This window comes from Atractosteus spatula, chromosome 1 (assembly GCF_055471065.1).
Source record: "Atractosteus spatula isolate fAtrSpa1 chromosome 1, fAtrSpa1.hap1, whole genome shotgun sequence".
In the NCBI taxonomy this organism is placed as follows: Eukaryota; Metazoa; Chordata; class Actinopteri; order Semionotiformes; family Lepisosteidae; genus Atractosteus; species Atractosteus spatula.
The window spans coordinates 9812888-9828416 of NC_142706.1; the positions used below are offsets into that span (position 1 = coordinate 9812888).

The following is a 15529-nucleotide window of genomic DNA, read 5'->3' on the forward strand; positions in this document are numbered from 1 at the left end:
ATGCACAAAAGCAAACAAACATTTGAATTAAGTTCTTTTCATGTCCAGTGCTCTTGCCAAGTGTTCTTAGTGCTTTCCAGCAGAAATGTTCTCAGATGGTTCTCTTTCATATTAAAAAAACACACTGAGTACGCTTCAAAATGTACCACATTCATCTCTGTCCTTACAAATAAATTTTAAAACATTTCCCAATGATACTACACATTTGCAATAGGACAGATAATGGCATATTATCCATTATAACACAGAATATAATTAAGAATGGTATACCACACCTGAAGCAGGCTCCACAGTCGAAACATTGTGTTTCTTTTCTTCTCTTTTCGGCATGGAATAAAACCTTTACTTGTTGCTTTACAACCTTAATTGTTCTTTCTTGCTCTCTTTTTTTTTACTTTTGTTAATCATATTAGGATGTCACTTTGACATGAACTTTGATTCATGCACTATAGAAATAAAGAATGGCAACTATGATGGTTGTTCAGTTACCAGTTTATTGTACTAGATGTACTGTATATAGTATACAATAATAAATACTGAATATGGGGTTAAAGAGGCCATGTGTTCTAGGCAAACGTGAAAATCTGTACTATACAAGAAAATGTGTTTTTATGTTACAATTTTCCCTTGCAGAATTGTGTGTATCTACTGTAACAATCACATAAATCACCCTCTTTTATTATGTTTGAGTAATTCCACTTACACAATAACCACACGTTCCTAAATAGTCCTGGCATTTAAGCATTTAATTACCTGGCCCTTTGATATTTTGCTTCTGCTTATTTTTTTTACTCTGTCTGTTTTACTCAGTCTGTGTCCATTTCTCCCTTGCAATGAAAATGGACTTTAAAATATTTCAGACCCTTATAACCCAGTAATAAGACTGGGCAAACATTCAAATGACTATTTTCTTTACTTATAACATGTAAATTCCCATTAGATTCCCTCAAATTCCCTAGAAAAAAACAAAAGGCTATTTATTGCAGGGGAGGGGCTTAGTAGCACACAAGTGTCTGTAGAGACTAAAGGTTGAACAAAAAATTGAATAAATCCTCTCCTCACTTTTCTGCAAGTAAATATGATGCTCCCTGCTTAAGGTGTATCCCTACCCAAAAATATTTTAATATGTTTCGTACAATTGCCACAAAGCCTGGGTCACCCATTTATTAATGACTATAAACCGGCCCTTAAAAAATGTTTCAGCAGCCACTGCTAGCCCTGCAGTCTGCCTTGGTTCTTCTCCAGCTACCCCTCCCAGTTCCCTTCTGGCATCAATCCCCTCCTTAATACACAGTACTCCCAGGTACAGTACCTGAATACCTGCCTACTCCAATGGAGTCGTCCGGGTAAATGAGAAGTTTTGTTTCTTTCCCCTATTACAAACAGATGGCTTTTAGTCCAATTTACTTTGGTAGACAATACTTTCTCACAGGTCTCCTGTCACTTAGTTAAAACCTTAATGTTGCCCTGGTTTATTAAAAACACTCATCCATTCTCTGCATAACCCACCACTTGGACTGGCCTTGGCCTGACATTTCGAATAGACAGACCCATCACCAATATGCATACATACAGTAGTTTATGTCTCAAGAGCCCAATAGATAGAGATTATAACATTCCAGTAAGTGGTCAACTTTGTTGGGTTCACCTCTGAATTGAGAGAAGAGAACTACCGTAAGTGCATCTTTCAGTTCCAAGACATTGAAAGCATTACAACAACTGATTGAAGCACAGTAACTATATTTGTCTTAGAAAAGTGGGACTAAAGCCAAAAGCCCTAGAGTAAAAACACTCAAAAGGTACTTATGGCTTTCCCTTTTATAAGCTTTTTCCTGATCAATAGTTATTAATCCTGCATCAAAAGCAAAGAGCATGGAGGCTGCTAGAATATCACAGACTAAACCAATACTATCAGGATAATGGGCTTGTCAAGTACAGTATATTTGCTCAGATTGCACAACAAGCTTCATCCCAGCAAAGTATAACCTGAGCAGAGAAAATAGATACTAGTTTCTGATGTTTCAACATTCTCCTATTTTGGAATTGAAGTTAACACTACACAGGTACAGCTAAGAGGCAGCTCATTGTCTCTTCTGCAGAAATCCACAGTCACCTACAGTACAAGACCTCTTTAGGATCATACAGCACTTGGTGTTCTACTGTCTGCAGACTGCGCATCAGTTTTCTCTGACCTTTCTTTCTGCTATAAAAACTGCTTGGTGTTCTGGAATTCTGAAATCAAGACTGCACTAATGACCCCTGTACTTGTGTTTCCAGCACGTCCACCAATCTCTCTTAACTTTCTTATTCTCAAAGAGCCTGTTGCTATTGTTGGACTCCAGAGGTCCATAGAGGTTAATAGTATTTTGAGCAATGCATTGTGGACAATAAAATATATCTTTACTTTAATTACATGTATAACTACAGTACATATTTGTCTGAGAGAGGAGACAGCATTTTTTCTCAGGAATCCTGCCTTACACCACACAAAGGTAATTAGTAATCTTAGTCCATCAGTACAATGAATGACCAAGGACTTAATATGTTAAGAAGGATTTCTCAGTCACATGAAACTCTTCAATGGCAAAGGCTATACAGGCTTAAAAGCTTACATCTAAATGAGATGGGCACCAGTTTATCTGGGACATGGATTTACATGGATTTACATTTACAAATGTTTAAAAACATTTAAACTGCAAAAGAACAGGAGGAAAACCTAAGAAAATCTGAAGGGAAGTTATATACAGTAAGTGGCAGAGCCAAAAAGTTAACCCCAAGGAAAAAAAAAAACTCCAAAAGACCAATTATGTTCTTATACTTAAATGTACTAAAATGAGTATTCAGAACAAAATACAAGAAACAGAAGCTACTTCATTAGCAGTCAATTATGGTTTAATCTCAATCACTGAAATATGACTAGCAACATAATGTTATTTACACCATGCTGTACAAATGGGATGGTGTTCTTTGGAGCTTCTACCCTTATTTTCTTTCTCCACACTTTACCTTTGCCATCACTTTGGTAAAACTTTGTCTTAGTTTCATCCCTCCATAAAACTTTGTTTTAAAACAAGTTGATAATATTGAGGCCTGAGCATCCATAGCAATTTCTGCAACTGGCTCACATCTTTATTGAAGACGTACTGTAATTAACGATGGCATTAGTTACATGGCAACAGCAGAATAGATTCTGAAATTTTCATAAGCATATTGTCTGGATATGTACATGTAGAAGAAAAATAATGACACAAAACATGCAGCCAATGCAACAAAGCAGAAATAAATTTAAAATTATTAGAGAAATTATACTATTATATAAATTATAGCACATGCAAAATAAATACTTACCAAAAAGCACAATGTAGATGGAATGAGCTGCTTATTTGCAAAATCTGAAATGTTTAAGAATAAAAAACTTTCACGAAAAAAAGATACATAAATAATTATTTAAAACACTAAATAATTAACAAAACTTTAAATATGCAAGTTGTTTGTACCAAGACCAAAACCTCTCTCAAAGTGAAGTATTTACTTCATGCTAGAGAACTAGTTATAAATCAAATATAACTTGCACAGCACATTTTCTTGAAATACTGCTTTTTAACATAGCTTATCTTACAAAATCGTGTTATTATTTTTATATTCGCAAAAACAAGCTGAAGCTTTTAGCTGGAGATAGAGCCATTGAAAATATTCAAAATACCTTTCTACATATTGTACAGCACGCGTAGATGTATTTCCAGTCTGCATGGACTAAAGATAAATTATATAAGAAAATTACTAGCGTTCTATTTTAAGGGTAATATTGTTAAGAAAGCAATAGAGATTTGATTAAAGAAAAACAAATCTATTTTGATACTGAATCAAATACCTACATATATGTTTAATATATCTAAATATATACAGATATGTTTACATATCTAACATTAAACATGTTGTTTAATACTGTTGTTGATTTTATGAATGATATCAATGATAATAAACTTTGTTTTTTATAATTAGAATTCCGAGTGAAATTTGCTGCTAGTGTCTATACGGTCAAGCGTCTGACTGAACATTTACAATAGATTGCATGAGTTTTCGTCAAGCAGCAGGTGCAAGACACTGATGAAGTGGTTAGAAGGTGGATGGGCTCACAAGTTTTTCCATACAGTGCTTTTCATTTGTCTGTATATATGTTATTGGCTCACAGTGAAAAATACTCTCTTAAAATATGAATGATCCAATGACCCATTTGATAATTAATATAAAAGAGAAAATGGGGAACTGCTCCATGTTGGTTATGGGTGACAATCTTCTTCACAGTGCATTTACAAATAGATTTCCCTTCAAAGTATGAAGAAGTGGAAATGTCCTACATAACAATACAGGAGTGTGTTTCTTATACTGAGGGTGTACTGTATAATGAATGCATGCATTTTATTTTTGACAAACCATCGCATAATCCATATAAAGGGCTTCTACATAAACCTGTTCATTGAAATAAATAGGAATGCTGGGACAAGAGTAGAAGAACAAGAAAGAGTATCAATTAATGAGTCACCAGGATTATGCATCCATTTCCTTCTAGAGCAATCAATGCTGTACATTCTGATGAAGAGGCCATTGTTTCTTTCCTGCTCAGACAGGAAAGCAGAATATTGGTACAAAATTGCCTTTATATGGTTAGAAAAGCTGGTGATTCTTTGGTTATTGGTCATCTTCTTTAATTAAGGTCTGGGGCATTTATGATTTTTTGGGAGTAGTGTGGAGTACTAGTTAGGGTAGAGTAGCAGTAGTAGTAGTATGGAGTAGTGGTTAGGGTAATGTACTCCAGATATTGCCCAAGATGGTGGACTCAAATCTGAGCTGAGCTGGTGCTGTTATGTCCCTGAGCAAAGAACTTCACTAAAATTACTCTACCAAATAAAGAATTTGTTCTTAACTGACCTATGCAGGTAACGATAAATGAATTTAAGAGCCTTAAACTTCTGGTGTAACTGGTTAGTCAGCAGTGTGTTTGCCCTCTAAATGACCTGGTTATTCACTTTTCCAAACAGAGGCAAACCCAGGGCAATGTCCTGCCACTCACTCCCATTAGAGATGAAGCACGTGTGGGCCGTGAAGGAGTAGGCAGATTCAAACGAATAACAAGGTCAATCTTAGCAGTGTCTTTAAAAATCTATTCCTTGCTATTCTTCAGATGACATTTTTTTATTCAAATCAAAAGATTGCCAGTTTTCCTTTGTCATGTAATGATGTATACATGTAAATACATGTGCAGAACATGTAGTTCTGCACATTTCAAATTACTTTCTACCTGCAATGTGCAGCAAGCTATCCAAGTACTGTATGAATTTGCTTGTACATGTGTTCTTATGTACTTTGGAAGCTACACAGCTGTCATCATATTGTTTTTTCTATACTTTATACAACAAATAAATCACTCGGGTTCTGTCCAACTGTTACTGTAAATTAGTATATACAGTCAAATATGTTCAGTGCATTTACAGTAAATTACTAAACAAAAATCAGCAAGTAAGAAAATACACACGCTGACTCAGTCCTGTGTATTCCTCAGGGATTAAAAACAGATACCACAGCAGACAACATGAACAAATCCTACATATTAAAAATAAATTGCTGTGCTTAACGAGTACATGATGTTGGAAGCCTGGTCATAAAAAAACAGAAGAAAGAAAATGAAAGTAAATACAGTATATTAAATGAAGCAGTAACCGCTATGGTTAAATGAGGGAGGCACTACTAAATACTTTACTAAGTATTTACAGGTTTGAGTTTTAGTTCAGATTGCCTCATCCAAACGTGCATTAAGTTTTGCATTAGAACTTTTCAATCAAGATTACATATCATTGTTGCATCAATTATTTGCTTTGATGCCATGCTAACCCAATTAAAGCTGGAACAATGAAAAGGTAGTAACAATTAAGGAGAAGGAGAATAATTACAAGGTTAAGATGTTTAGGTTTGCTGCTTCGCTTTATTGGGCATGAAATAAACATGACTTGTATTCAGAATTTTCCTTTTATGTTTATTTTAATCTTCAAATATCCAGTCTTCCCATGAATCCAAAATGATTAGAAATTAATTTTATTCATGCTGCTCAAGCACGTTGCTCAGCATATGTGAGACTTGTTTGATGTATTAAATAACAAGATATCTAGCACTTGATGGCGTCTTACATTTATAGCTTCTCATGACTTTTGTTTATATATAGAAAGTAATGTCATTTTCATATCACATAATAGTGAACTTCAAAGAATAATACTTTTTCAGAATGCAGGAACAGTTCCAGTCGCAATAACAGATCTAGATTAAAACATTCATGGAACAGTCCCATTTTTAAAATGTAAATGTAGTGTACTGCCATTTCTTGTTTTCCAAAGGTATGGAATTATATACAAATTTACCAGAACCGTCAGTATCTAAGATCCATCATAGATTTATTTTTATTTTATGAAAATTGTCCAGTAACCAGTTCCAATGTTTTGCTGTTGCTATTTTAATGCCAAAATTCAGTGCTCAAGATACAGTATACTGTATCTGCACATAACAAAAGGTGGACACTTTTTGTTTCTACTCTGGAATCAGCACAAAGAAAAGTGATGCATTTCTGGGCTTAAAAGATGTCTTACTAACAAGCCAAAAAGAAATTAATTTAAGTTGTGAAAAAAGATAAGGAGATCTGATACAAATATCCTACATTGTTGAAGGCACTGGCAAAATTAACCCAATGGTGAAGTGTAAGTAGAACAGAAGGCACTTGAACAAGCTACACAATGAGGGTTTTCAAGCTAAAAAAATGACAGGAAGAAATCCTTGGATCATTTTGATACTAGCAACCAAACAAGCTCAATGTGCCAGTTTGTCTCTTTTCACAAAACAAGCTTAATGGCACACTCTCTACCTGAGTACAGCTGAGTATACAATTAACATCTTTTTTTATTTTTAATAAGGGAGAGCAATGCATTGATATTACATACTTTTCCTGAACAAATTCAAACAGCCTCTGCTCCTATTCTGTTCCTCTTGGATGGTAAGTACTGTACATGTGGTGCCATGTTCTATATATTAACTCGGAGGTTGTGGTGATAGTGTCTCATTACTCGGGATAATAGTAGACAAATGTACACAGATTTTAAAGCCATTTGTTTCATAAAGATGGTATATTCTCTACATACAGTATATAAATATTTGGAGGAATAGTTAAAAGTAAATGTTAATTTCTCACATTATACTGTAAATGTCTGTGCGTTAATGAATACTGATAATATGACTCTGGGAAAGACAGGTAATGTGAACATGTGAGGGAGAATGAGTTAGTGAGCAGGTGAGCAGTGAAAAGGTGGTAAGAGAAATTAACTCCTTTTTGACAAAAAAAGGTATGCAGTGACTCTACTATATGGCACAGAAGCTAGAAAACTCTGAGAACAGAACTAGGCAATAAAGAAAATCTGCTTTCTTACAAAAAATCTTATTTTTCAAGAAAACACAAACTGAAGGAGAGTTCAAGGCTTTAATGCAGTTCTGTAGCTCCATTATCACTCCTGCTGTACCTCCCTGTGCTTCCCAATCTGTTTATAGAGGAGCTCCATGTGGTTTTGGGGTTTATTTGACATCAGGATGGGTCCAAACTCCCAGAGCCACCAACGGAACTTGTCAAAAAGCCTACTGGTTTAACAGATTAAAAAGCACTGTTTCTGGCTACATCTCCCATTCATCCCAGCATGACTGCCCCAGAGTGTCACCTTCTAGCTCAGCGCCAGCATCCCTCTCATGCTCACTGTCTAGTCCTTCTCATTCTTCACTTTCATCTGCTATACAGCCATGTAGTGAAGACGACCTATGCCTGTGCACTTAGCAGCATGTGTACAGGTTCAGAGACAATATTTATGGTAATGTGAGAAAGATCATAAGCTTTATGCAATGGAAAGTGGAATGAAATCCAACCTTCATTAATAACCCAGGATCTGGAATACCTACATGGAGGTGTGTATAAGGGGTGGTTGACATAATATCCCAGCCAGGCCGTGAATCCCCAGTAAAAGGCACAACCCTGTAAGAAAGGCAATGTTCAAAGCAATCATTCTGTAATCTGCATGATGGAAAGAATTGTAATTATTGTAAGGGACAGAAAATGTTTCTTTTCATTAATCTGTTGAAGCCCTCTTTATTACAGTACTCTAATCAAGAAGCTTGATTGGATGAAAGGTAATTCATAGGAGATCGTTTTTGATTGAGTGTGGTACTAACATTTCATTAACTGTGGCTTGCAAAAGTACTTGCCCCCTTCCATTGTTATCTCTTTTTTTTTACTTACAAATCAAGTATACATATTCATTTAAAGAAAAACTTTTTAATCAGAACTTGAATGCACAAACTGAACACTGAATGTTAAATGTCAGCATTAACTGCAAATGTAAAATAAAAAAAACTAAAATATGTTGATTGGGTAAGTATTCATTTTCGGTATTTTTTTAATGTGTTTTTGTCCATCACAATAAAGGTGACTTTATAATCACGCGTCAAAAAACATTCTTTATGAAGACTGAGGCTGTTTTAAGCACAGTCTTTGATTAACTTTACTAGAACTTGGCCAGTGTATTTTTGACGCAAAAGCATTGTGCACAGTCTGTGACAAATTATAAAAATACTGCAGAAACAAATGGGTGTGCTTACACAGCTTACATTTTTTGTTGTGACATGTAGAAACACTGGACCTTCATAAAATAAAGATGGAGAGAAAATTAATAACTTGATTGGAATTATACCATGATATTACTGAAATAAACCAACTTACAGTATTAGATGAGTATTCTATAGTCATCAGCTTTTCTATTTTGTCTTTACTAACGTGCAGCTCATCCTCTTCAATGCATTGTATTCGGCAGATTTAGTGCAGAAACAAAGTCAATACATGTTTTCTCACCTTTTCTGCTCATGTTTTTCACAATTCCTATTTTATTTATCAAGCAATGAGTCAATTCTCTAAAATGGTGTGAAATTCTCTGGAGAAGTAAATCAGTGTCCCGCAGTCCAGTATTCAAATGACTGAGTTCTACAGTAGAACCCTGTCCAACACTGACAAATGTCTGCAGCTGTTTTCCTCATATTTATCTTTTCATAAACAGTTTTAGCCGGAACGTTTCAAACTTAAATTATTTCAAAAGAAATGAAAAACAATTAAGTACAAGTGTATCATTTCTGATATGTAATATGACATGTAATGAGGATTTTTTTTTCCTTAAATCTTGGATATACAGTATACTGTAGGAATGTATATTATTTATTTTATATTATTTAGGAAGTAATATATTATTTTGGGTTTTTTAACAAGCCTTTCTTAAAGTATTGTATTCAATACATAGTTTTGAGCTTTATTTCTGCTCAAAGGAAAGAAAACTGAATGAAAATAATTTCTAAATAGACTGATTTAAAATTTCCATGAAATTAAGGTACACTACTAAAATAAACATGCAGATTGCAATATTTTTTGTTGACTTTTTGGAAAGCTCTAACACTATGTGAACATCCATATTCATTCTCGAAAATGTGCTGTATTAATGTTGTCTAATTTCATATTTTCAATTTGACTTTAGAATGCAAACAGAGGCTTTTGACATTTTATGAGACTCGTGGGGATTCTCTGGGAGCTGACAATAATGAGTGTTGCTGTCAGTGGTCTTTCATTTTACCATAGTGTCTAAGAATGAAGAATCAAACCCGGCTTTATGCAAATATCTCCTGATGTGTCTGTCCATCTTCTTCAGAAATGCTCTCAGTCCTTCTTTCTCTGTAGCTTGTGGGCAGAGGAATCATGCTGATTTTCACATGGAATAGGGGAAATAAGCTAAAGGCTTTTAAAATAATTAATGATTACTTAAAGAGCTCTTTTCAAACTCAGAGAATAGTATTTGTAATAGTTTTAATATCAGTTTTTATCATACTGTATATCTGTTTTTAATAAGATTTTCAATATGTATTTTAGTACCTATCATTTCCTTTCCTTCCGAAATCATATTTTGTAATAACCACATGTAGAAATTAACAAACCTACTCTGTAGCACAGAAAAGTGTAAATAACATTGTATGTGTTGTTAAAAAATTCCATCAATTTTCAAGTAATTTCTTACACTAATTAACAGATACAGAATGGATGATGTTGCCCTCATTTCTAAATTATTTTATTTACTATAAAAACACTCAGAAGGTTATTTGTGCCTAATGAAGCACATGAATTAGAGATTGCTTCAAAACAGAACATCTGAGGCTTCTCACTCAAGCTCCTACAACAAGTCATGAGCTGATCTCAGTGAAGTTATTCTTTAACCAGTAGATTAATTCAAAACACCACTGACAATTTCTTGTAGCAAAGGGCACTGGTATATCAAAAGAAGATCTGACTGTATGTGGAAAAAATGCAAAATATTCAATTTAACAACTTTTACATGTCATCCTGTTTTAAACAAGAATGGCCTAATTGGGATATGATGCTTCATATTCAGTTTATGTTCAATTCTGATCAAAGGTTGAGGCATAAAAGAGGTCGGGGAGAGAACAGTATTGTAAAGATTTACAACTGGAGAAAATGAGGTGTTGCTTGATATTCCAACAGTATATATTAAACACTTGGTTTCACTGAACACACAGTTGCTTCTTCTAATTATTGAAAAGGTTCTGAAGTGTAAATGCACTTTAAATTTAGGAAGCGATTCAAATGTACTGTATTTCAACATGATTATCAGGCAACACACACTTCCCACTTGTGCAGCTATTCTAGTATAAGGAGGACAAAATTACCTGCCATCACATTTAAATAATTTCCTCATCAATGTCTGTATTGTATTATAAAAAGCAGAAATAATTATCTGTCTAGTGATGCAAAACTATGAGTAAACCTAGGGATGGCAGGGAAGAATAAATGAACAATCATTTTCTCTGCCTCAGCACTTCCAAACAGGATGCTTTTAAACTTTTTAATGATATTGTATATATTATGTACTGAGAGGCATTTAAACACTACACTACTTTGAAGTAGCAATTAATATTTGTTATATGCATAACATACCACACACATTAAAAGCAAAAACAAAAAGAAGCAAAATAAATAATATGAAAGAAAAATGGGAAAGTGATGATCACACAAGTATTCAAACCCTTTGTTGTGGCAAATTTAAATTAACTTAGATGCAGATAATTACTTTAATGTACCCCAGAATTATGAGTGGCCTCCATCTGCACACAATACTAGTGGTTCACATGATTTCAGAATAAATACATCTATCTCTGTAAGGTCACTCAGTCAGGTAGTGAATTTGCAGCAGAGATGCCATCATGAATACCAAGGAGCTTTCCAACCAACTCAAGGACAAAGTTCTGCAAGGCACAAATCCGAAGAAGGGTATAAAAACATTTCCAAGACCCTCAATATCTCATTTTGAATGCTGAGTCAGATCATTAAGAAATATCAGCCTTCCCTCCAAATGATTTTGAGTTACAGAGCTCAGTGGATGAGATAGGGGGGGGAACATCCATTGGTTCAACAATTTCCAGGTCAGTCCTGGCTTATTGGGGCTTGTATGGAACTCAGATCCCATATGTATTCTATATGAGTTTGCAACAAAGCACTTCATACTACAAATGTGTAAAAGGTATTGTGGTCAGACAAGATAAAAGTTGAACTGTGTGGTCTAAATGAAAAGCATTACATCTGACACAAATCCAACAGTGAACCAACATCCCTACTGTAGTAACTGACAAATAAGTTCTAGAAGTTAGTCAGTTACTTCTAGATGAAGTTTGAGTAACTGAGTTTATTGCATGCAAGGAACAATAAGACTAAAGTACTGTTCGAAATATAGGTACAAAAATTCCAGTTTATATAGCAAATTTCATCCGCTTCTGATGCAAATTGTTACCATAGTAATGGGGGCTCCCTGTGTTTGGTCATTCCCAAGACAGTGAACACTTTTGATGGTCAGTTTTATCTTTCCTTAGTTAGGGAGCCTCTATCTTGCACTTGGAATTCCATATCAATTATCTCCTGTCCCGCCATACTGTAACTCAAAGGCGCCTAAACATGGAATGTCTTGTGTTACAAGAATTCTTTGTGCAGAAAGAAATCAGTTAACCCCTTATTCACATCTTACAGTATATCTTTCTTCACTACTGTCAAGGTAGGTGGTGGCAGCATTATGTTAAGAGTTCTGCTTCTCATCTATAGGGATTAGGAAGCTTGTCAATTGATGGAAACAGATGAAGAAAGGTACTATAAATTCTTAAGAGGAAAACTTGCTTCAGAACAAAAACCTGGTCAAAAATTCACCTTTCAGCAAGACAATGATCCAAAGTTCAAGACAAAAGCTACATAGGAACGGCCTAAGATAAAAAAGCGAATATCTATGAGTGGCCCACTCAAAGTCCTGATGTGAATCCTAACCTGTCCTTAAGCAATTCACTTGATCTTGATTGAGGATTTCAAAAATAATGTACCGAAAGTGTACCAAGTCATTGTGCAAAGTTGGTATTCACCATAAAAGCATGGACAGAATCACTGCCAAAGGTGCTTCCATCAGATACTGTAGTTAATGGGTATGAATATTTATGCAAACAGTATATTTCTTTTTTTTCTCTTTAAGATTTTGCTTTTAAGATTTTCTAAGAGTCATATTTTACCCTCAGGTATCTTCGGTTTGAGCATTCAGGTTTGATTAAAATAGACATCATAGGAAGTGTACAAAGATGTTTGCAAGATACGTGTATTTTGTGCATTGATATAATGTTCTACTATATTAGAAAACACCTCAAGTTTACATAAAATCATCAATTTATAATAATCTGCACTATGAATCCACTTTTCCCTATTTTTCCATAATTATGTCCAGTACTGTATAAGTCACCATCAGCAGCTTGTCTTGATCCACTCCAGGATGAAGATTATCTCCACTTGTCCTGTCGTGCCCTTTCTCTTTTCCAGATTATACAAGTAAAGCTTTAGATTTATCTTTCCATGTTTTTGTGTTCTTCCCAGCTGCTTCTTGTCTCTTGCAAATTCCACTCTTGCATTGCATCATCCATTGCTGAACTGTTATTCTATTTTAAAATGCTATTTTAATTGTCAGTTTATCCATGCATTTCTCTTCTGTTCATTCTTTTTATCCCAAACATCTGTCCATGTTTCTTTGTGTATGTAATATTTGGTCCTTGTTCACATCTGCTGTAAATACCATATTTTGGAGCCATGTGTCACTGATGGTCACATGCATTGGTTGAAAACTTTTCTGTACAGACAAGTGGGCAGATTTCCTCTCTCTCAGTATTGAATTGATTATTACAAATATACTATACTATACTTCATCCCATTTTCACTCTTTTTACTTTCTCATATTGGCCATCATGTCTCCATATGCACCCATTTGTCTGCCAAAGACAGAGAGAACTGTTGGCTTTTTCATGTTCTGTTTGATCTGTTTCAGTCTCCTTAGTTTTTACAAAGCTCTTACACATCACTTTCATCTTGCTTAAGTCGATTTTGAGTCAAATCTTACTCGCATCTAAGAATTTTTGTATTTGAAGATGTAGTTCTTCAGGGCTTCTGGCAAAATGAAATTTGTCATCTGCATATTGAAAGAGGCTCATATGAGCTCTGTTTGTCTTAAGTCCCTTTTTCTTCCCAGTCCAACAGCTTGAACATCTCTTTGAGAGTTTTATATTTATCAAATAAAAATAATTCATTTAGATTTACTTTTCTATACATTCTCTAATGGATATTTCAGTAAACAAGGATTCCATTTCAAAACCATTTCAATGATATCTTCATACAGTATACCATTAATTCGTTTTTTTTTTTCATTTTTATCAATTTCTCTTGAAATTGCTGCGTAAGTGTTTCAGATTATTGAAGACATATTAATAGCTGGTAAAGTGATAACTTTCTGGCAACAATGTAAAGTTCCCAATTAATTCATCCATTTTTCACCCAAGAGTTATAAAACGTTTTGCAGAATCCAAGGCACTGTGATACTATAGTGAGTTCACTAGTTTGTACTGTTTTTGACCAGAAACTAGGAGCATGCAGTAAGATAACACACCTTTTTGCAATTAATGCCATATTTACAAAGAAATTACATTTAGAAAATATGAAAATGTTCAAAATTACAGTTTCAAATCAGTTTCAAGTCTTTTTTCCAACTGAACCTCCATGATCTTTTAAACATTCACATTGAGATGAAATACTGTAGGTCCATTTGTAATATTTATCCTGCTTGGGTGGTACCAGGAAAACAATCCTGAACTCCAGGGAACCAGAAGGGACCTCATATGAGGCAACAAATTCTAAACAACCATTATCCTCTTGCAAACATTTTTGAAAGCTGCATGTGTTATAAAACTTCAGTTTTTCTCTAGGCTTTTCTAGGGTGTCGTGGAAAACTGGTCTGATTATACTGAAAAAAATCCAGGGTTACGTTCAGAAAACCATCAATTTTAATTTATACATTTAAATTAAAATCAATTTTTGATGCCTTTATTTTGACAATTTAAAAGTTGTACCTTCAGCATGTTCTGTAAAGGTGTGTATCCTTCCGAGAATTTGTGAACAAAAAGAGTCTCCAGAAGATGTCTGATGTAGTGCAGGGAGTGACAGAAGCAGGCCAAGCTTTAGAGAGAATAATAAAACAAATATTACGACACATCAAAGTGCAGCCCATATAAGTGGTTAAAAAGGAAAATTATTAAAAGAGTACTTTAGGAAATGGTCACCTGTTGAGCAAAATAAATACATTTCAAGTTGAACTGAAATTCAGAAATAAATACATTTAAAAGATGTACAGTATAAAGATAAGAAAACAAATATAAAAAATGTACACAAACTTCTTGTTGTTCAGCTTATCTAGAAAGCAAAGGATATGTAGAGTCTCAATTATTTATATACTGTAACTCACTTTTATCATCTCTGTATATTTTAGAAGAAACACAATTATCGGTTTAATGATAATAATGTAATATGTAATGATAATGATTATGATAATTATCATTATCATTAGGATTACCAATACTGTATATTAGCAAACCAAGAACTGCAGCATTTGTGACCACCCCTGATTCTGGGCAGCTAGGGTCCAACATGTTTCATTCGTCAACCTTCAAATTATACATTCAGCAGAAATGTGTTCATTCATCTCAGGGAAACCACTGAGAGTTTCACTTGATCTCTACATTATCTTAACTAAATAAACTGACTACTTAGCTGACCTAAATAAAACTCAGTGTCCTTCTAAAATGTAATATTTAGAAGTCATCCTGGAATTAAAGCAAAAAAGACTGAGCATTATCATCATTGCCTCCAGTCCCTTATATACTTTATAATAAGAATATACTTTTCTGTCTCCTGGCATATGATCTGGTGGGTGGAACTGTATGTAGTGGGAACACCCATTAATTTAATTTATTCACGGAATAACGCTTTTGACTTAATGATGAATGTAGAGTTATAGGATAATACCTGTTCCCTGAAAGACATTCTCTAGTT

General features: G+C 34.3%; 1 protein-coding gene across 3 annotated transcripts in view; it reads right to left on the reverse strand.

Moving 5' to 3' along the window:
- LOC148840568 (trans-2,3-enoyl-CoA reductase-like) overlaps positions 1-15529 on the reverse strand; it is a 58688-nt gene that overhangs the window by 5014 nt on the left and 38145 nt on the right. For all 3 annotated transcript variants that reach the window (XM_088919809.1, XM_088919810.1, XM_088919808.1), the window contains exons 6-8: positions 14551-14656; positions 7984-8056; positions 3349-3392 (exon numbers count right to left, since the gene is read on the reverse strand). In XM_088919809.1, coding sequence (XP_088775935.1) covers positions 3349-3392; positions 7984-8056; positions 14551-14656 — 223 coding nt within the window. The remainder of the gene's footprint in view (positions 1-3348; positions 3393-7983; positions 8057-14550; positions 14657-15529) is intronic.